Raw genomic sequence first — 20931 nt, 5'->3', positions numbered from 1 at the left:
TTTGCACATATGAACAGGAATTTACATGATTGATAAAACTCTGTTTATCCTTGTTATCACAGAGCTGGAAATTTCAGGCGGTAGGATCTGCTTTAATACTGCACCACACTAATAGTTTAGAAAACTATTAACCAAAGATTAGAAACAAAATACTATTACTATTACTTAATTGTGCTTAGTATTTAGACTAAATCCACTGCAAATTACAGCAGCATGTAGTTTGACCAATTAAAACCTGACCTTCTTGAATGCTAAGTTGCAAAGGTCGCTGATGCTGTCAATTCATAATGACAGAATTTTAATCACCTTTTTCACATTTTCAAGCTGTCACCATTTTCTCAAAAAGCAGATGAATTTAATGATATATAGGTGTAGAAAAATGTTGAAAGATGAGGCTCTCTGGTGCTCTTTAGTGTGGGGATCCAAGTTATTAAAAAAAAACAATTCAGCCTAATGGATGGACTGGTATTCTACCACAACTGTTATCAATTTTGCTTAAATTGCATTGTACACCTGGTTTTACTATGCAAGTTAGATGAAATGGGTTATAAGAAGAAATAAGAGCATGTGGCAAAAAAGATACATTTTCACAACCAATTACTACATAATACTTATTTTCTTTTTTCAGAATATATAATTACTCAAACATCAGATTACATTATTTGAATGATATAAAAACATCTCTCTTTTAAATGGTCACTATGTGTTTTCACTTGAGGCCAGAGCTGAGACACTTGACATTACTTCACAAGTTAAAAAAAGGTTGGAAACCACTGTCGTTGATTAACCTTAAAGAACTGGTGGCATGCCTCACAGGTATTGTACTATAAGAAAGTCACACTGCAGAGGGCTACGACTGAGTCACAGTCACTCTCATTGTGAAGTTGAGTCACACTTTCAATTTGTTTGTGGGAAAAGGTCTCTTAGGGTGCCAGCAGGGACTGGGGTTGAGTAATAAAGACCTCATCCAGAGGCCATTACTCTGTTGGTGGTACTTTACTATTATGACACAGTATTTTCCCTAAAAGAGATGTTGGAAACAAAGAATAATGAGGAAGTTTGTCTGAAAGCTCAGTTTTGATATAACTGTACTTCAGTCATAGGTTGTGAAGTCTATCTTATGACATTGTTTGCATTTACAGTGCCTATATAAGGTACTGACCCCCTAAGATGATTTACCCTTTACATGATTTTATAAATCAATCTTGGTCAACATAATTTAGCTTTTTTGACCAAGAATTACAAAATACTCTTTAATGTCGAAGTGACACAGATTTCTACAAAGTAATGTCAATTAAATTAAATATGCAATGTAAAATAAGTGAATGCATAAATATTAACCCCCTCTAAAGTGACTGACCTAATTCAACAGAGGGTCAGCCAATTTGTGCCAATCACCTGAATGCAGTGAATGTGTCTCAAGTGATTGTAGTATAAAGACATTTGTGTCTGGAAGGTGCAGTCACGAGTTAATCAGCATTCCTTGCTACCATTACGCCATGAAGTAAAACATTCCAAGCAACTCAGAGAAAAGATTATTGAATAGTTCAAGGCAATGGATGGATACATAAAAATTACAAGACACTGAACTTCCCCCAAAGTTCAGTTCAATCCATCATCAAGAAATAGAAGACATATGGCACCTGTGTAAATCTGCCTTGATCAGGCAGTCCTTGCAAACTGAGTGGCCGTTCAAGAAGGAGTCTAGTGAGAAAGACCACCAAGACACCTCTGACTACTGAAGGAGTTACAAGCTTCAGCAGCTGAGATGGGAGAGACTCTGCATACAATTGTTGTCCAATGTTCTTCACCAGTCAAAACTTTATGAGAGAGCTGCAAGAGTAGAGCTCACTAAAAGGCATGCTGGAGACTCCATGGTCAAGTGGAAGAAAGTGAAAGAAAAAGGCTATGTTTAGCAGACACGACATACTGCACATCACCACAAGCCTCTCAGCAGCCCTCCCTGGAAGGCTTGTAGAGGGTAAAATGAATGCAGCAAAGTACAGGAAAATCCTGGCAGTCTTATTCAACCTGCAAGAGAAATATAGCTTGAAATAAAATTCATTTTCCAGCAAGACAATGACCCAAAGCATACAGCGAAAGCTACACAGAAATGGTTGAGAGACAACAAAGTGACTGTTCTGGAGCGGCCGATTCAAAGCCCAGGCCTCGGTACAATTGAGAATTTGAGACTGGGCTTGAAAAAGAGCCGTCCTTAACACTGACTCAAAGGGGGGTGAATATTTATGCAGTCATTTATTTTACATAATACATTTTCATTTAATTAACATCCAAGGGTGTAAATACCTTTTAAAGGCACTGTAATAATAACTTTAAAGGGACAGCAATGAGCTGATTTTGTGAGATCCATTGCCAAATGTCTTCTACTGCCTTTAAATTTTCCATTATGTGTTTGAAAAACAAACTCCTGCTATTTAACAGAGCATCTGAAGAATCCAAAATTGCATTGGGAGGACAAAGCATGTGAGGACATGACACACAGAAACCACATCTTATGTCAAAGAGGAAATGCAGTACTATAGTACAAGCATTATCATCTAGAGAACAGACACTTCAAGGCTAAAGCACAGTTATTTATTGCTTTTGTGTGGACCAGAATTTCCAGCAAAAGCTACTCTCTCACCTGACTGTTCAGGGAGGAAAACAGAAGCAGCGGATATTCAAGCCTGTTGTTCAGAGGTTGAAAGCAAACCATTATTGAGGTTTCTGTTCTCTAAAAACGAGGTCAAGGTGAGGGGATAAGAGATGTGGGATTTTAAAGAAGACAAGTAAAATTTGCACAAAATTCTACAGACGCCTCAGGAGACACCTTAACTGTATTCTCTTTTGATTAAAAAACCTGTACCATGTAATGATGGATGAAACAGTTTATTGAAAAAGGGAAACATAAATATTCACTTATCACATATTAGGATATAAGACAGATTTATTGATTTTTTGTTGTTAATGACAAAGAATGGTCACATAATAAAAACTTGAAAAAAATAAATAAAAGCAAATAAACAAACAGAAGCCTTTGTTAGGATTCTCATGCTTCTTTTACACATTTATCAGATTAAAGAAAATGTGGCCCAGAGGCCCTGTAGGTAGTCGGCTGTCTGTGAACTCCAGGGTCATGGGTTTGATCCCCAGCTCCTGCAGTCACATGTGGATGTGTCCTTTGGTAAGATCCTTAACCAAAATTGTTCCCGCTCCTGCATCAGTGGCCTTTGAATGTGTATGAATGCATATGAATGGGATTAGTTAATAGTTATTACAAAGCAGCCTTCACCATTAGTGTGTGAATGTAGAGTTAATGGGTGTAGAGAAGAAGCATTTAGAATAAGTGCTAAACAAGCTTCAGTTCATTCACCTTCAAGTCAGTGTTTGTTCTTTTTGTTCCTCTTGCTTTTCTTTAATCTGTAATTGGAAAAAATAAGAACATAAGTTTGAAACACCTTTCATGTTCAAAATATACTCCAAGAAAGACAGAAAAACCACAAAGATGCAGAAGGAAGTACAAACATTTTCCAAGTTATGTCATGCTCGCAGATACAACTTGATGTTTCATACATTTTTTATTATATATTTTGGGCTTTTATGTTATCTACTCCATTATAGGTCAGTGAATCAATCCAGAAACTGGGGGGTGACATGGGGAAAGGAGCCACAGGCTGAGTTCAACCCAGGCAGCTCACTTTGAGAACAACAGCCTATAAACATGGGACACACAGACATAATCGCTAGGCTATCTGCACCCCATGTTATTGGAAAGTTGACAAAGTAAAGCATTTTATTAGTCTGATGTAATCAGTAACATATACACAGAAAAAAGCATTCATTTCTGCAGAAAAACTCTCCACATCTTCTTCTGGATATGAATGATGCATTAAATTCTGCATAATAGTCATCCCTCAAGCAGCTGCAGTTTTATTAATTTTTCACAGTTTAAGACCTCCAAAAACAAACTACAGTGAAATACAAACCTACATATCAGGGCTGCACAATTATTTACAATTCATCATTATCACAATATGAAGTCTTTGCAATAAATATACTGTTTAAGTCTGGATATATTTATATAAATACAAAAATAATTAATGCAAATGAGCAATGCATTCTTATTCAGCATGTTTACAATTTATATTCATCTGACACCATCCTCATGCTGTCAGATGAACTGAAGTAAGGTATTAGTAACTCCCACAGTAACTGCTTCAACTAATTCAGTTGTAACTAGAAAAGCACTGGAAGAGCGCAGACCTCCGCCATTAGCCCTATTTCCCAATAGTAACAAATTCTTTAAAAAATTCCTGGATCCAGACGGTGATCCAGATCACTCCCAAAATCTAATCAGTTCTTCCTTATGCCATTTCTGACATTCCTGAAAATGTCATCAAAATCCGTCCAGAACAAACTAACAAACTAACAAACCCTGCCGATCATATAACCTCCTTGGCAGAGGTAAAAATGCTTGATTTTTATTGGATTCATGAGATGCATGCCATAAAGATAACGCTAAAGGTAATAGAAATTATTTCTTAACATATGTCATTGTCTTAATTTACATTATTGAAGGCCATCAGATTTTTTCATATGGTGGAGGCCTAACATAAAGCAATGATGATAGTGAGATTCAAATGCCCAATGTCTATATTCAAGCCAGTAGAAACTCTCTGCTTTTATTTGGAATAAGTGAGGTCCACTGGTAAATATCCAAGGTTAATAAATAAGGGTTAATCTCTAATCTTTGTACCAGCTGGAGGCACTGACCTCAGGTGACTCCACTCGCTCCACTGTGAGTTACAGAGAGCATCCTTGGCTCTGACACAGACGGCTTTTGACCTGTGCTTAACTTCAAACTGACAAATTCCTGTAGAGTAGACTGTCAGGGTCTGGAAATAGAGATATAGACATTACAACAATGCCGTTTTTCAGAATTACTCCTTAAAATTTTTGTGTACATTTTAATGGGATTTCCTGTCAGTGGATTCCTCTTACCTTAGAGGGTTTTGAGTCAGTGCACGGGTTAACACACCTCTTACATTCCCTCTTGAACTGTGCAACCTGAAAAGTGAGGGGGAAGTAAGAGTAGGGACTGTTCCAGGAGCTTGGGTAACTCCACTCTATCAGGGTCGTGTTCACTCTGTTGATCTGCACCTTGTCAGGTTTCACTTTAGAGGGTGAGAAAAAAAATTTAGTACATGAAAACAAAGGCATCAGAAACAAAGAGGTAGAAGGAGATTAACTCGTCGCACCTATTTCAATCTGGTTGCTGTGTGACGGCACACGGGGAGCACTCACAATAAAAACATTAAGTACAAACAAGGTGAGTTTCTCCACAGAAATGCCAAGCAAGCACAAACTGGAAGAGTAACTATACATTGTGTATCATGCCTGTGACATAGTATTACTTTCTTTAAAATGTTCTTGTCTACTTTGGCCAAGAGAGCCATGAGGCTCTTCATAAAAACAGGCAAGCCTTCTATTCGCTAAAATCCTGACACATAGGGTGCACATATCAGCCAGGTGAGACGCGGTGGACATGCAGGCAGTCTGAAAGTCTATTTTTAGTCAGACTAACAAAATAATTTGACTTTTTCTAATTGCATGTAAATTTACTGAGTGTTGTCTCACCGATCTCTGACAGGTAAAAGCGCTTGGAGTAATTCTCCACCAGGAAGTACTCGCTCTTCACATAGACAGTGATGTGGATCTGCTTGCTCTCCTCAGCATAGGGGCAGTGCTGCTCATCCACACATGTGATGCTGTTCCCGCTGTTGTCCACTGAACAGCTGAGCATGCTCTGGTTAGAGGAGCAGTTCCAATGCTGACTGCTGGCGTCCATAGAGCACTGGATCTTGTCATCATCAGAGGCACTGCAGAAAATAGTAGAACATGAATTCAAGTGCATCACTAGTTCAGTAGTTTTGGCTTTGATTTATATCATATTAACAAGCTAGAATCCCCTCTCACTGATTGATAAGATATATACATTAAAACACTGCATAACGACATATTTAATTCAATCAGCTTAATTAAGGCTGTATTCTTTGCACATAAATCTGATCGAACAACAAGATCTTGATCCCACAGAGTACTATGTAATGTTGGCATTCATGGCTAATTGTTTAGTGTCAGCCCTGACATGATTTACTAGAAAGCTAACAGAAACAGAAGTTGGTGAGCTTACCGCTGAGCTTTGATAAAAGCTACTTTGCTGGCACGACTGCTGTCCCAGGTCCAGGAACAGTGAAACTCTCCATTGTAATTTTGTGCAGAGCACTTTAGATAATCTGTTAAGGACAAAAAGCACATAAACATTACAGAAATGAAAACAAAGATTAGATATGGGACAAATTGTAATTTGAAAGAACTTTAAATGTTCCCAGTTTAAGCTGCTGCAAACAGCTGCATCATTTAAATGTGACTTACCGTGGTCAGTTTTAACAAGAATCTTCCTCCTCATAGTTTCCTGCTCTTGGATCAAGACCTCGGTGTGATTGAGGAGTGATCCATCCTGACTGTAACAGGTGTAGCTGCCCCCTCCTAAGCTTTCCTGCAGCCACACCTGATAGGTGTTTCCTGTCTGTGCTTCCCTCTTGCCATCCTTCATCCAAAAAATACCCAGACTCTCGTTGCCTCGACTCTTTAGCTCCTCGGGCTGCAGGCAGCTCAGAGGCAGCCAGCCCTTCGTGCCATCCACCTCCACCACCAGAACTAACAGGAGACAAAAGATTAGAGAAAGGATAAATCTTTTTAACTTGAAAAGAGTAAAATAATACAATTTGTCTTCAACAGAAATAAAACTTACTGTTAGGCAGCAGAGTCCATTGGCTTGAAGAGTTTTGTTGACCGATTTGTATAAATGCACAGACAACGCTTAAAATGAATAACTTCATCTGGACGACAAAGAGAGAATAGAGAAAGTGAGGTAGTGAAGCCAGAAGACATCACAAGAAAGATGAAAGAAAGCAAAGCAGAAATTAATGAAAATAATCAGCAATGACAAACACACACCTGAGCATCAATTCTCAATTAAGACAAAAAATATTTGGGCCTCACAATAGTATTTTGGCCTGACACCAATACTGGCAGATAAAGAGTTAATTATCAGTAACAGCAGATGAAGATTTTTGCCAATTTGGAGTTTTAAGAAGAACCAACAGACTAATGTCAGTTTTAACAGACGACATCACATCACCTCAATTTTAATGTCCCTATTGGCTCCCTGTTAGATTTAAAATTTATTTTATGATTTCACGAATTACTTTCAAAGCACTTATGGGTCCGAGCCTGTCTGCAGCCTTGCATCCTCTGGTTGGGGCCTCCTGGTTGTTCCAAAGTCGAGATTTAAAACCAAAGGGGATCGAGCATTTTCAATCAGGCCCCCTCGACTTTGGAATGACCGGCCTGATGAGATAAGGTGGGCAGAATAAAGCAACATCTTTTAAATCACTGCTTAAAACTCATTTTTACAGACTTGCTTCTTATTTGGCTTTTATTGTCTGTCTTCCAGATTTTTAAAGTATATTTCATTTGCTTATATTCCATGTTAATCTCAATTTATTTCATTGCATTTTTGGCTGTTTTTTAATTGTCACTGTCGTCCTCTCCTAATGCTTCTATCTCTTATTGTTTTTCTTCTCTGTAGCTCTGCTGTTATATTTATTATTTTTACTACATTTACATCTATAGACCTATTTTATCTTGATTTATTGCCTTGCATTGCTTTGATCTCGTTTTGATTTTATTTATCTTTGTTCCTCTTTTAATTTCTCACATCTTCTTAATTTTGATCCTCTCAGTCTCACCCTGTGCAGCCGGGTTCCTGTGTTGCCTGGATTCCAATCATTTTTACGGTACCTACAATGTCAATGTGATATCTGCATTCTGATAATGTCTGTGAAACCTTAGCTGCAGAGTATCTTATTATGTCTGTGCTCTAATGATGTCCTGTGATGTCTTAGTTTGCATGTATTCTCATGACGTCTGGGTCTTGAAGTCTTTTGAAGACGTGGTTATTATCTTGTTCATTTTTTTGTTCAAGTTCTCGAACTGTTTGGATTCTGCTGTTGTTGTTGATTTCATTGTTTTGTTATCTTTGTCTTTTATTGGGTTGTGTTACTTTGTTCCTCTATTTGCTTCTGTATGTGTCAAAGCTCTTTGTAAACCCCTTTTTAAAAAGTTTTATACAAATTAAGCTATTATTATCATTACTAGTTGAGTTTATTTCTTTTTCATAATCAAAATTAGTTAATTTGAGGTAGCATAACATCAAATATTAGGAAGGAAAAATTAGTAATTCTAACAGGTTTTTATCCTCATTCCTTGCAGTTTAAAACTTTGTTCTAAGTCCAGAAAAAATAGGTCATAACTAGATCTAATTTAAAACTTTTGCAATTGAAATAATATGTTTTGTACAGTTTGGTTTTATGCTCATGGTTAAAAATACATTTGAACATAATGAATATTAAAAGAAATGACTGAGTTTTTCATTAGAGTACTGAGTGCCCATATTTGAAAAATACATCAGTCATTTATGGCAGAATCAAGTGGTTTGTGTTGTTTTTTACAGTTTCTGAAATAACTAGACTCTCATGTTACGAGGAACAGCTCAGTTCTAGTTGATGAGACTTGGAGTTCTTTACAATAAACAAAGAGTTAATACAAGTATTGATACTGCCTGGTACTGACTAGAATGAGTTTAGAACTATTGGCATATCAGATATCATGCATCACTATAAAAATATATCAATACAAAATCACCATTTATTTCTGCAACTCAGTTACTGAAGTATGAGTTAATAATACAAAAAGCATAACAGTGAATCAGACTATACTAAATTAAGAAAAACATGATTTAGAGATTTAGTACAAATCTCAGTACATCTAAAGTATATTACAAAAATTAATAAGCCCAGCTAATTAAGATTAAACATTTAAAGACACTGATTTATATTAATATTGCTACAACAAAGGCACATTTCTAACAAACTACCCTACAGGAAAGTCACTCAGAAACAGTAGCTGTAATGTAAACGTAAGCTGTTTACATTGAGAAATATAATTTCATCCAAAAATAAATAAATAAGCCTTCAGATATATTTTGATACCACTTAGGTCATTATATTTCACTTACACATCGAAAATACATAGTTTGTCCATTCATTGAATTACAATAGCCTGCCAATCACAATTACTCAACCACAAAGGTAAACAAGCATCTATCAGTGATATGTTCATCTTACCTTGGCATCAGTGTCCACAATGAATGACGATTCTTTGCGTTGTGAGAGCGTTTTATGTGGCTGACAGGCTGACATTTCTATTTCCCCTACGTCGCCACGAAAAGAAAAAGTCCAGAGGAACTTCGCTTTCCAGCCAGCCGTGCGGGCAACATGTGGACAGGATTTACTCTGCTTTTACGCACTGACATAACGCTTTTCACTGCACCAAACCTGTATCTTTGCGACCCTTAAACCGCACTGACCCTTCTGCAGACATCTGTTGCACCGGGAAGGGTCAGTTTGATTTGTTAGATGAGCAGCACCTGTTGGTTTACCTCCAGGTTGGCACATTCCCTTTTTTTTTCATTTTCCCTTTGGTCAGCGCCTTCTTGTCGCGATGGCATCTACAGTAGGGACCAAAGTGACCTATGTAAGATGCCATGCTCACAGAGCCTCAGTAAACTGCCCTATTATAGGCAGTTTAACAACGTTGTTTAAAAAGTAGCTTAAAATGTTCATTTTCCAACGCATAACAGAGGCAAATCCTACTACTACCGCCTGCCCAGCTACATGTCCGAAACCAGCATGTAAACAAAACAAAGTTGGAAGATTTAACAAGACAAAAGTTAGGTTAATTTGAGGTAGGCTAAATTTAAATATTAGGAAGGGAAAAAATAGCGATTATATCTTATTTTCTAGCAGACCTTTACCTTTCGCCCAAAGTTTTTCGTTGTTATCCCATGAACAGTTAGCTTAGTCGCTCACGCACAGGTGCACACGAGCGTCAGTAATCAATCTTCCGGCCATAATCCTTCAGAGTAAAAGAGTATTTCTAATACATTTAGTGTAAATGAGAATAGATAACTTCTAACAAAAACGGAAAATGGCATTCTTCTGTATCGAACTAGTTTGTTTACGGAATAAAGTGAAGAAACGTCTTTTAAAGCTAAGAAATCTGGACTAGATCTTGTGTGTAAAAATGTCAAAACACCTCCTTTGGTATTTAATTTTTAATTTTTATTTTTTTTAGTCACTGCAGAAATGCTGAGCTCTATAGAAATAATAACAATCAGAATTACGACACAATGTTACTGTTTTTAATTAATCAAACCCAGAGCACCTCATTGTGTTATGACAATCAGTTTGAGTAAAAGGCAGAGACAATGGAGACATGATATGACATCATTATGGTCACTTGTTTTGAATAACATAGTCAAAAACTGTTTATTTTTAACTTGACCATTGTTTTGTTCTCTCATTGTTAGCTTCTCATCCATTTCCTTGCGTCCCTTGTTGATGAACAAAAAGCAACAATTAAATTTGGGAAAATGACACAAAGGTGATTTAATCTGCATGCCATGTACTCTGTCATCTATAAAACAGGTTTGACAGTCTGAAGTTATCATGATACTGTCACTGAAAAACACACCTACAAAGTGAAACTATTTAGACAATAAGAGAAGTATAAAGCCAACCAGGTCAGAGAGGAGAGTCAGGACTCGAAAGCAAAAAATAATATTCTGGATGAAATAGCAAATGGAAATAAAAAATGGTGCACATCAGAGGTTCTTTTAAGGGGACATTTTCATCTTGAGTGAATAACTTATTCTTGTAGCGGTTGTGTTCTCTCATTGTCTAATAAATCAGGCATACACTTTTTTTCATCAAAAACCTTTTGATTTTGATAAATCATTTTCGAAATCTAACAGGCGCCACTGTAGTTATGATAGACTCTAGAAAAAAAGAAACAAAAATAGTTTACTGTAAGTGTATATGGTTTTAGTGAGTCACACCAAGGTGATTTGTGATGAAGCTATGAGCCAGATAACTCTTCCTGATTATAAACTAAGTTCTCAATGCCTAAACAGCACCATTACCATCAAAACAAACTTATTTTAATGTTGGCAATCAAGCAAAACCTCATAGGCTATATCAACACAACATGGAGTGCAGGTCTGCAGAAGCTCCAGCAGAGGGCGGCAGAGGGCCCTAATTAAATACACAATGCCAGCCCCAGTCCAAAGCTACTACAGAGACTTAACAGGAATTGTAGTAGCATAATTGAAATAGCAGATTAATGGCAATAATGCCATTTGAGGATATATGAATTTACCTGAGGTTTCTGATCCTTAATCCCTTGCCACTGCATCAACAGCCAGAATTATTTCTTCTGGCTAACTGCAAAGGCATACAGCAGAATAAAACGCTGCTGTATATGATGTCATGCAGTATCATAATCATGAAGCACCTTCAGTAAAACCTTCAGTCTCAGTTTCATGACCTGTACTGGTTTGTTCACAAGTCAAACAGAGCATGAACTCAACAGGGTTAGTTTCACTCTTTTTTTCCCCCTTTTACAACAGTATTGTAAACATGTGGTTGACCAACACAGAACTACTGTCACGTTGATGATTAGCTCATCATAATCTACTAAAGGTTTTTCTCACCCTTGGGGAAATAATTCACAGTTTCACATATAACCCTGAAAAGGAAAGACTTAAATTTAGACTCCATTGACCAAAAGGGGAAATACCTTCTCAAAGCACTGAATCCATCTGATTAGCAAATCAAGAGACAAAAGACAATACCATTGTTTAAACTAACCTGTTCGGCAACAAGGCCCTTTTTCAGGGCAGCTAGAATTAATTTCCTAACAAAGCAAGCCCTCCTGCTCCAAAGTGCTCTGTATCTCTGAGCAGAGAGCAGTGGGTCGAGGTGGAAGTTTAGTGGATTCAATAAGTAAAGTTTTCTGTGAATGATATAAGTTTTTTTTAGTGCACTTTTATACAAAAAGAATCCTCTGAATGGATTTGTCTCTACTGAGCACTGGAAGTAGTTTGTCCCTTGTGTTAGAAAAACAACTTCCATTATTGACAGTGGTTTATAATCTGTAAAGATTATATGACACATAGTGGTTAATGAAAACCAGTGTCTGGTCACTTAATGTAATTGTTAGTGTGTATGTTTCAGGTGTACTCAAATATTCTAGTTTAGTCTCCTGTTCACTGTTATTCAAAAGTTCTACCTTGACTAAATATATCCCAATCAGCAAATTACCTTTTTTAAGGGGTCAGGTTATCCATATTACCTTTGTCCTATTATTCTTTCATTTCTTATGTTTTGTTTTTCAAAGAAAACCCTGGCTAAATTAATATACAGACTATCCACATATATACCTTTTAAGTTTTCCATAACATGGAATGCAAAATACTTTGTCCACAGGAAGCAATACAAGAGCAAAATCCTTGATAAAAAAATGACTAAAGTAGAATTTATATTACTTCCCAGGAAGTTTTATGGCCCTCCCATAATCCAACTTAAATCCAACAACCTGCTGGGATCAGGATCCTGTGATTTTGGATCAGAGTTGGCCCAGAAACCATTGTCTTGTTCTGTTTGGTGTCATATCAACAATCCTCTACATTTTGGCTGCATTAGGTGTATTTATTCAAGTTAAGCAACTATTTTATAGATTTACAACAATACCTACAGTTATTTTAAGTAGTTAATCATATTAAATAACACTGTCTGTGTAATGTGCACGTCTGACCACTAAGGCCACATGTGTTGGTGTCGAGTTGTTCAAGTTTAGAGAAGATTCAGATATACTGTATACATTTACAATCTGCTTGTCATGTTTGCAGATCTGTGTAAATTCTTGAAAACGCATCTATACATTTTGAGATCTTTGTATGTATATCTAAATAATTATATCCATGCACCAAACAGTGGTGGTGCACTTAAGGGTGACAAATCCGATATTTAAGGTGAGCCTCTTCAAATATGAATGTTAGAAAGTTCCTGACTTTTCTGTTGAGACTAAGCCTGCCAGAGAAAAAACTACCAGCCAACCAATCAACCAACCAACCAACAAGACATCCAACCAACCAGCCAAGCAGCCAACCAACCAGTCTGCCATCCAGTCTAACAGCCAGCCAGCCAACCAACTAGCCATCCAATCAGCCAACCAGTCTATCAGCCAACCAACCAACCAACCAACCAACCAACCAACCAACCAACCAACCAACCAACCATCCAGCCAACCAAACAACCAACCATCTAGCCAACCAACCAACCGTCTAATCAACCAACCAAACACCAACCAGCAAACCAGCCAACCAACCAGCCAACCAACTAATCACCCATTTGACCGAAAGTTTGATTAATTTCTAAAACTATGTTGCTCCCACCTTTGGTCAGTGTATCCATTTAATAGAAATCTTATTTGTACAGCTCTGGTTGAATAAATGTGAAACAAAAACAGAAAAATACTTTGCACTGGAATCTGATGTTTTTTATTGCATGATAAGTTTTAGGTTTAAGGGATGTCATAGACTCGACACAGTAGTATAAACAAATCCTAAGATGGATCACAAACAACCTGAACAAGATCATACAACCTGCCTTACTTTAGAAATGTTATCAAATAACCAGCCACAATGTCTGTATCTGCCCTGGGAGCTTTCATTGTGAAATTCTGCTTGACTTACATGAAGTTAGACACTCCCACAGCACCACTCAGTGGATGTATGTATGAATGCATGACTACTCAGGATATCACTATCATTTATTAATGTGCTCTCTGTAATAATGTGGAGATCTCAGAGCTGAGTATTTTCATAGTTTGTGTCGGGGAACATCTGTGTCCACAGCCTCCACAAGTCTGCAGTCTTGAGAGCTGAGAAAAGTGTGGTCCTGATTCAAGTAGGAGGTGATGAATTCTGGGAAGTCTCTCTTTAGGACAACCTCCAGGAACATGTCTGCTGCTGTGTTTAGTCTTTGTTTTGACCTGAAGTAATAAAAAAGAAGGAGAAGAGCAGAAATAACCTTTATCATTCATCTATCACTGATACAATAAAAATAACCAAAAAAGAAGATTTATAAGTGAGAAAGTGAGAGGCTATAATCCTCCAAGAGGGCAGCCTGGGTGCGTTCCAACTTTTGGTTCCTTTCCCAAATGTCATCCCCTAATCTCTACCCAACTTCTACTTTATCAACTGTCCTTTTGTCTCAAATAAACAGAAAAAACATGGATACAGGTTCAAAAATTCATAAATGGGGGCTTGGCATTTAGAATAGAAAGCAGACTGGTTTCCAGCTCGAGCCATTTAGACTACTAGCCATGTATCAGCAAGCTTTAGTGTAAGCAAGAGAAACAGACTATAAAACCAGATAGCTGCATACAGGAGCAGCTAACAATCTATAGGAATCATCTAGAAGCTGGTTATCCTCTGTTGCCTGTGATGTACAAATGACCCAAAAGATGTGCTTGTGCAGAGTCAGCTCACCTATCAGAGGGATCCATCTCTCTGAGCTCCATTAAAACCTCGAGCACGAGGTCAGTCACCAGCTGCCTGTTCACCACCCTGGGGTCGTCCTCCAGCCTTGTCTGATGACGGATCCACTGCCACACCTGAAACACACACAAACACACACACAGTTTAATCTTAGATCTGTTTTTTTTTTACTCCACCATCTTATTGGTTCCCCAGGGTCATTGCTGCAGACAGATCTGCTTGACTGGTGCCACATTTGAAAGGAATATGCATTTGCGGGATGAGCAGCAGAGCTGAGTATGTGGGTTGCACCCATGACAAATTTGCCAACCCTTCTCTGCCAATGCCAGCTTATTTTGCTGTTTCTATTGACTCTTGTTTTGAGCTTCTGGTACCCCCAAGTGCTGACAATCAAGTGCCTGATTGGCTGTTAAATGAATAAATTGTTAAACTGCCAATGTCTCATTTCTTCAGACTTCAATCATCAAATCCACCAAACACAAGTCAATGGCAGAATAAGCTGTTTGGCATTGGTGGAGAAGATTTGGCAAAAAGATTTTGTGCAAGAAACATAGGTTGTTCATTTAGATATTTCAGTGAAAAAAATCTACATAGTGCACCATCAAATACTTTCTAGAAATAATTTAAAACTAACCTTCACTTTGCTTTATAGCCCTGTAATGTCTGATCGAGCTAAATGTATGAACTCTCTGTGGCTCATTTGTTGGGGGTTGAAGTTAGATCATTTCAACAAAATCCCACCTGTGATCTGGAGATCTCTGCTGTGGCTGAATCTTCCACCTGGCCTCTGTGGAAAAAATGTCCATTACCTGTGAAACAGAGCAAAGTTCCATCACTCTACACAAGCGGTTTTATCACCACCACCTCCTTATACTGTAACTAAATATGAAAATATTTTCAAACCACTCAAGTTTCTTTAAAGAAATTTGTTGCAGTTTGGCCCTAAGATGAACCGAAACATTTTTTGAAAAAAGACACAGGACGTAAGAAGCATGAGCTTTAAAATAGAAGCCCTGAGAAGACATTCATGCTGACACTTAATTTTACTCCTTTTTCCCAAGACAAACAGTATATTTCTATTTCTTTTTTTTTTTGAAATCTCAAGAAATTACTTTGTTATCAAGGGAAAATCAGCTTTGTTATCCTGAGAGAAGGAGCTAAACTAGTTGAAATCTTAAGAGAACAACAAATTTGCCAGATATAATGGGAAAACATTGAAATAAAATGTCTTAGGGCTTTTGTACTTGTACTTTATTTCCATGCGCATATTTGCAACCCACTGAAAACAGGTCAGCAACCCATGTTAGGGTCTCAACCTACCAGTTAAGAACCACTGGCTTCAAGATAGGAGTCCTGTTGTTCCTGCCTGGCCTCACATGAAAAAGTCAGAGTGTGTAAATGTACAAACCTGACAGCCATGCATTGATAAAGAGGATGCCAACTCCAATGTTGTACTTTAATCCATAGAGGGTGACTCCTCCCTGGTGAAATAACAAACATAAAATTAAACTTTCATTCAGGATAATCTGTCATTAGAGAATGCTATTATAGCCACTTTCACTTCACATTCATAGCTGAAGCTTTTGGTTGTTTTTTGGGGGCAAATCTCACCTCTGAGTCACTATTGAGCTCTGTGATGACAAAAGCCGGTACCACATACAGTATTCACCCACCTCTACATCAGCCAATAGAAAAAATCAGTAGCCAGGTTTCAATCTGCAGGTAGTCCCCATACATATTCGTTACACAATAGAGCTCCAGTCCTTTGTACTCAAACGTCAAGATTTAGGTCCAAATTGATTACCAGCACTACTCATTTACATCAGTCATTTGCTTATAAAAAGTGGTCAGGTGGCTTAGTTAAGCTTTATCTTCTGAAACAAGGTAAAGACTGACCGAGGGCATGGTCAGGAGATCGTCAGGAGTCACAGAGACATCATTTCGAAGCTGGTGAAGCTGGTTATCCCCTTTAGTGTGGAGCTGGAAGAGCTGGAAGAGATGGCAAAGACTTAATTAGTGTCTATATTCTTATTCAAAGCTGTGAAAAGGTTTATAATGGTGCAGTGCTTACTTTCTGCATGGGCTCAATCAAACTCAGGTCATACACCATGAAACCGTCCACTCCAGCCTTGATCTCTAGCAACTTCAGTCTGAGAAAGAAACAGAAAGTGACACAGTAGAATTAACCATTGACTCTAAGCTAAGTCACTTTGAGGGTGCTCACAAACACAGAAGCTTGAGAAGACTGGAGTAAAGGAGGATATGTACTTGATGGCTCCAACAAGTAGGAGCACCTTTACAGAGATTTTTCTACCTGGTGACGGTGGCTAAGACTCTCTGGTAAGAGTTGCTGAGTGGGTCCTGAGGCAGAAGCATGGCAGCCATGCCTCCTGTAGCCAGTGCTCCTCTACGATGACAAGTTTGAACTAACAGGTCCATGTAGCTACGCAGAAAGCGCTTCTCCATGTTGACATATTTACTACGGTCAGGGAGCAGGAAGTTGTGACGATGACCTGGAGGAGAGAAACTTCTAGACATTACTGAAACTAATTCTGATGTGCATTTACTTGAGGAGCTTTGACAGTACTGTATGCACACTGACTTATAGAAAAAAATGTTTAGGTAAGGATGTGAAGAGCAGCTAAAAGGGAGACATTTTCTCACCAAACTTGTTGACGAAGGAGGCTGAATAATCCCAGATTCCACAGTTCAGTCCAGCTGAGTGATCTCGAAGTTCAAAGAGAATTTCCTCCATCTCGAATGCTGCTAAGACGTTTTCTATCAGCACTGTTGCCTTGATGCAGCCTAGAGGAAGGCCCAGCTAGACAGAAACAGAGGCACAGAAATACATTTTAGCCCCTTTAATACATGCTTTTTATGTCTGAACTGGATAGATTATAGGATTTATTCTGAACAACTAAAACAAACTTTATCACCTAAGAATGACATATCTTTAAAAGATATTGAAAGCCTGGCAAATACAGCAGTTTTCATCCTCTGCTGAGGTCCATAATGATCTTAGGTGATACAGTATTGTCCCTCACTCTTTTAGGTCAAATAAGAGCTAGGGACAATGTTGTGTAAGCAGATGAAGCTGTGTTTTTTTTTATTCTTAGTAGTCTTGTTCTGCAGCAGACCTTCTCTTGTGTCCAGACAAATATCTTGTTCCACAGTCGGGCCTCCATGAAGCTCTCCACCTGGAACAAGAAGAGACAGCTTTATGTTGACTTTTTTCATATAAAACATATATCTCTGAGTGTGAGTGTGATTGTGTTTTACTTTGGAGAGGTAGAAAAAGGGTCCACTCTTGTTTTCATATAATGTCTTTCCACAATGAAACATGAGGAGTCCAAAGTCAAAGAGAGGACCAGGGACCTCTTTTCCCTTCACCTGATGAACAGCCAGAGACAAGCAGGGATATCCATTCTTAATGTTTGGACTATTTTCAATGACTTAATATTATAATTTTCATTAAAAACACAACATGAATGACTGAAAAAACTGTAGCTTATGCACCTTTGTTATGAAAACAACATAGGGTTGGTTTCAGACTTTATCATTTAATGATGATTTGTGTAAATGGCGTGGTTTTAGAAATATCTGACTGAGGGTTGGCTGAAGCTGTGGTGAAGGGGCCATATGTAATACCTCTACTGGGGCCCAGAAATGCTGGAACACCCCAGATAGTACAGATATATTTCCAAAACAAAATAAAGCTGCACATTTTTTTATTGACCCCAACTTAAATCATTATATTTAATTTACCACTAAAGGTACAGTTCTATGAAATGTAAAAGGTGTATAAAATGCTGACCTACCATCATATTGTGCTCCACCATGTTCCAGGCGCGGGGTCGGAGCATCAGCACCGGAGCCTGAGATATATGTGGAACATCTGTCACCACATGGACAGAGATATGAGAAAACTGTGACAGTGACAGTGATGAAGATGTGATAGTATGAATTCAAAGTGGACACTTACCAGGGAACTGGTTGTCAACGGCCTTTAAAACATTATGAATGCCTTTTATCTGATTGAAGTATGTCGGACAGTTTCCATCATCAAAGTCAACCTGCACAAACAAACAAACATGGCTTTAATATAACAAATAAACTCAGTTCTTACTCAGTTTTAAGATCAAAAAGACAACCAGGTAGCAAATCAGCTTCAAGACTTGGTTAGAAAGTTTACTGTGGTTGACCTGAGGCAAATGGGTGTATTTGTGACTTTCTACTATAACAGCAGTAAACAGATTTGGTCAAACTGTAGAATAATACATGATAATACTGTTTGTAGCTTTTTATACAGTACACGAAGGTAGACCTGACTTCTTCTATTAAGCGGTTATCAAGTGGAGATGTGTGTAAACAGTGCCACCTAGTGGACTCTAATGAAATACTCTTATGGGATATTCTACCACTGACTCTGATAAGGAGAATAGAAGCAGTAAGAATCACTATCCTACATAGATGATTATTTATGTTTCAGTCACTTCCTGTTAAAGAACCAAACTATATTTTTAAAATACCGGACAAATTTATTTTTAAATTTATGTGGTAAAATAAAAAAAGCAAGAACTAAACACAATATTCTTCACTGACCAAAAGAAAAGGGAGGGTCAAATCTACCCTGCAGCATAACTCAGAGATGTTATTGTTATAATAGCTAATGATACAGACTGTTTGAATAGGAATGGAACAAAGCTTAACTGTACCACATTTCTGGCCAAAGTTAAATGAGATTTGGACCTGTATGCCCTGTGCTGGAGACAGGAGAGCTTTAATGAAGCGCTGAGTATCGCAGGGAGCCAGATCTCCAATATCCACATGTCTCCTCTGGAGTCTCGGGGGGACGGGCAGCACCCTCCACTCTGGGTCCCTCCTGATGTGTGATGTTGTTTCTAGAAAGTTTGGTAGGCCACCCGAAAGGTCCAGGTGAGCCTTTCTGGAAACTCTTAACCGCAGAACCTGAGTAGAGTACAGAGGAGGAAATGTTTTTAAAGTCTTCAAGTCCAAGCTCAAACAGAAACTTTTCCAGGTTTTCTACCTGATCCACCTCCTCGTCAAATGTGGAGATCAGCTCATGGAGGAAAAGGAGGCACTCTGTGGTGAAGAGAGCCTTAAACTCTTCCTCTAAATGTGAAGGAGGAGGACACAGCTCCATGCTGTGGGGGCTCTGTGGATCAATGCAGATGGTATATCAGAGTCTCTTTTGAGGAGTCGGAACAATTCATGATTTCAGAAGTTCACATGAACACCCCTCAACCTGAAACATCAATTAAGAACCAAGATGACAAACCTGACATCATTTTTGCAGATTTAAGCTTCTATTTACTGGACTTTCAAATGATCTGTTTTCAAGATGATACTCATGATTAATTACTATTTTAAATATATGTTTAAAATTCAGCTACTTTGCATCCCATTGGCATTTTTGTTCTATTTTCAGGTCAATATTAACAATGGGAAGTTTTGGTGTGCTATTTTGCACAACGAAACTTCACTGTTTGGAGAGTTTGCATTAAAAATCACATTAATTCTTTAAATTTTAGGTGACATCTTGCTTCTTAAAATTTCTTTGAGCTTACAGCCTATTTAGTTATTTTTTGCCAGCTAGACATTGATCTTCCTGGATTCATATTTCAACCACTTTTACTTCGGCAAAATCTCCTTAGACTGATCACAGTGCAGACATGTCTGTAGTTATACTCTTACTTTAAGAGCTAATGAAAAGTTCAAAGTTCAGCATGAATCACTCTGCCAGTGCTTCCTCACTCTCCAGTCATCTCATCACCTATACACTTTCATTCTTTATAAACTATAAGGAAATGTGCTGATACTCACAAACATGTTGGTGAAGTCCCCTGTTCTCTTGTCAGAAGTGGACTTTGGTTTTGGATTTTTTTTCTGTCATTGTTTGAACAGGAAGATGTTTTCCCGTGAGTAGAGTTTAAAGTCCTTTACCGTCCTGATATTACCACATTACATTTTTAAAACATTACAACACCATTACAGAACTTCTGACATATCTGTTCTCCATACAATTCATTTATCATAGATTGTAGTGGGCGTGCATGTGTATGGAAGAGTATTAGGGCCACTGAAAAAAAAAAATTTCGAGACAATTTTTTTTTTTCAATTGTGAGAAAAAAGTCAGAATTCTGAGATTAAAGTCAGAATTCTGAGAAAAAAGTCAGAATTCTGAGATAAAAGTCAGAATTCTGAGATTAAAGTCAGAATTCTGAGAAAAAAGTCAGAATTCTGAGAAAAAAGTCAGAATTCTGAGATTAAAGTCAGAATTCTGAGAAAAAAGGCAGAATTCTGAGATAAAAGTCAGAATTCTGAGAAAAAAGTCAGAATTCTGAGTTTAAAGTCAGAATTCTGAGATTAAAGTCAGAATCCTG

At 37.8% G+C, this 20931-nt stretch overlaps 3 protein-coding genes across 4 annotated transcripts in view; all 3 read right to left on the bottom strand.

The window, feature by feature from the left end:
• ebf1a (EBF transcription factor 1a) overlaps nt 1-10012 on the bottom strand; it is a 101487-nt gene extending 91475 nt beyond the window's left edge. The window contains exon 1 of the mRNA XM_041797288.1: nt 9941-10012. The gene's annotated coding sequence lies outside the window, so the exon portion shown is untranslated. The remainder of the gene's footprint in view (nt 1-9940) is intronic.
• Nucleotides 2880-9612, bottom strand: il12ba (interleukin 12Ba). The gene is made up of 9 exons (XM_041797289.1): nt 9252-9612; nt 6815-6902; nt 6436-6720; nt 6194-6296; nt 5638-5879; nt 5002-5174; nt 4774-4895; nt 3374-3420; nt 2880-3228 (listed from the first exon to the last, which is right to left on the bottom strand). Exons 1-8 carry the CDS (start codon nt 9324-9326, stop codon nt 3381-3383), a joined length of 1128 nt encoding a protein of 375 aa, XP_041653223.1. The 5' UTR covers nt 9327-9612; the 3' UTR covers nt 2880-3228; nt 3374-3380.
• Nucleotides 10013-13502: 3490 nt separating the features above from the next.
• Nucleotides 13503-20407, bottom strand: mlsl (malate synthase-like). 2 transcript variants are annotated; one of them, XM_041797849.1, is made up of 15 exons: nt 20372-20407; nt 19575-19703; nt 19277-19495; nt 18510-18600; nt 18346-18422; nt 17807-17917; nt 17665-17724; nt 17192-17348; nt 16842-17040; nt 16599-16677; nt 16424-16516; nt 15936-16008; nt 15269-15336; nt 14519-14643; nt 13503-14019 (listed from the first exon to the last, which is right to left on the bottom strand). In XM_041797849.1, exons 1-15 carry the CDS (start codon nt 20375-20377, stop codon nt 13848-13850), a joined length of 1659 nt encoding a protein of 552 aa, XP_041653783.1. In that variant the 5' UTR covers nt 20378-20407; the 3' UTR covers nt 13503-13847. The 2 variants fall into 2 exon arrangements, with proteins under 2 accessions (XP_041653783.1, XP_041653784.1); XM_041797850.1 differs by lacking the exon at nt 20372-20407 and adding an exon at nt 20243-20337.
• Nucleotides 20408-20931: the final 524 nt, after the last annotated feature.

The sequence above is a fragment of the Cheilinus undulatus genome, linkage group 10, assembly GCF_018320785.1.
Source record: "Cheilinus undulatus linkage group 10, ASM1832078v1, whole genome shotgun sequence".
Classification (NCBI taxonomy): domain Eukaryota; kingdom Metazoa; phylum Chordata; class Actinopteri; order Labriformes; family Labridae; genus Cheilinus; species Cheilinus undulatus.
The sequence above is the reverse complement of the archived record's forward strand: the minus strand, read 5'-3'. Positions and strand labels throughout refer to the sequence as shown.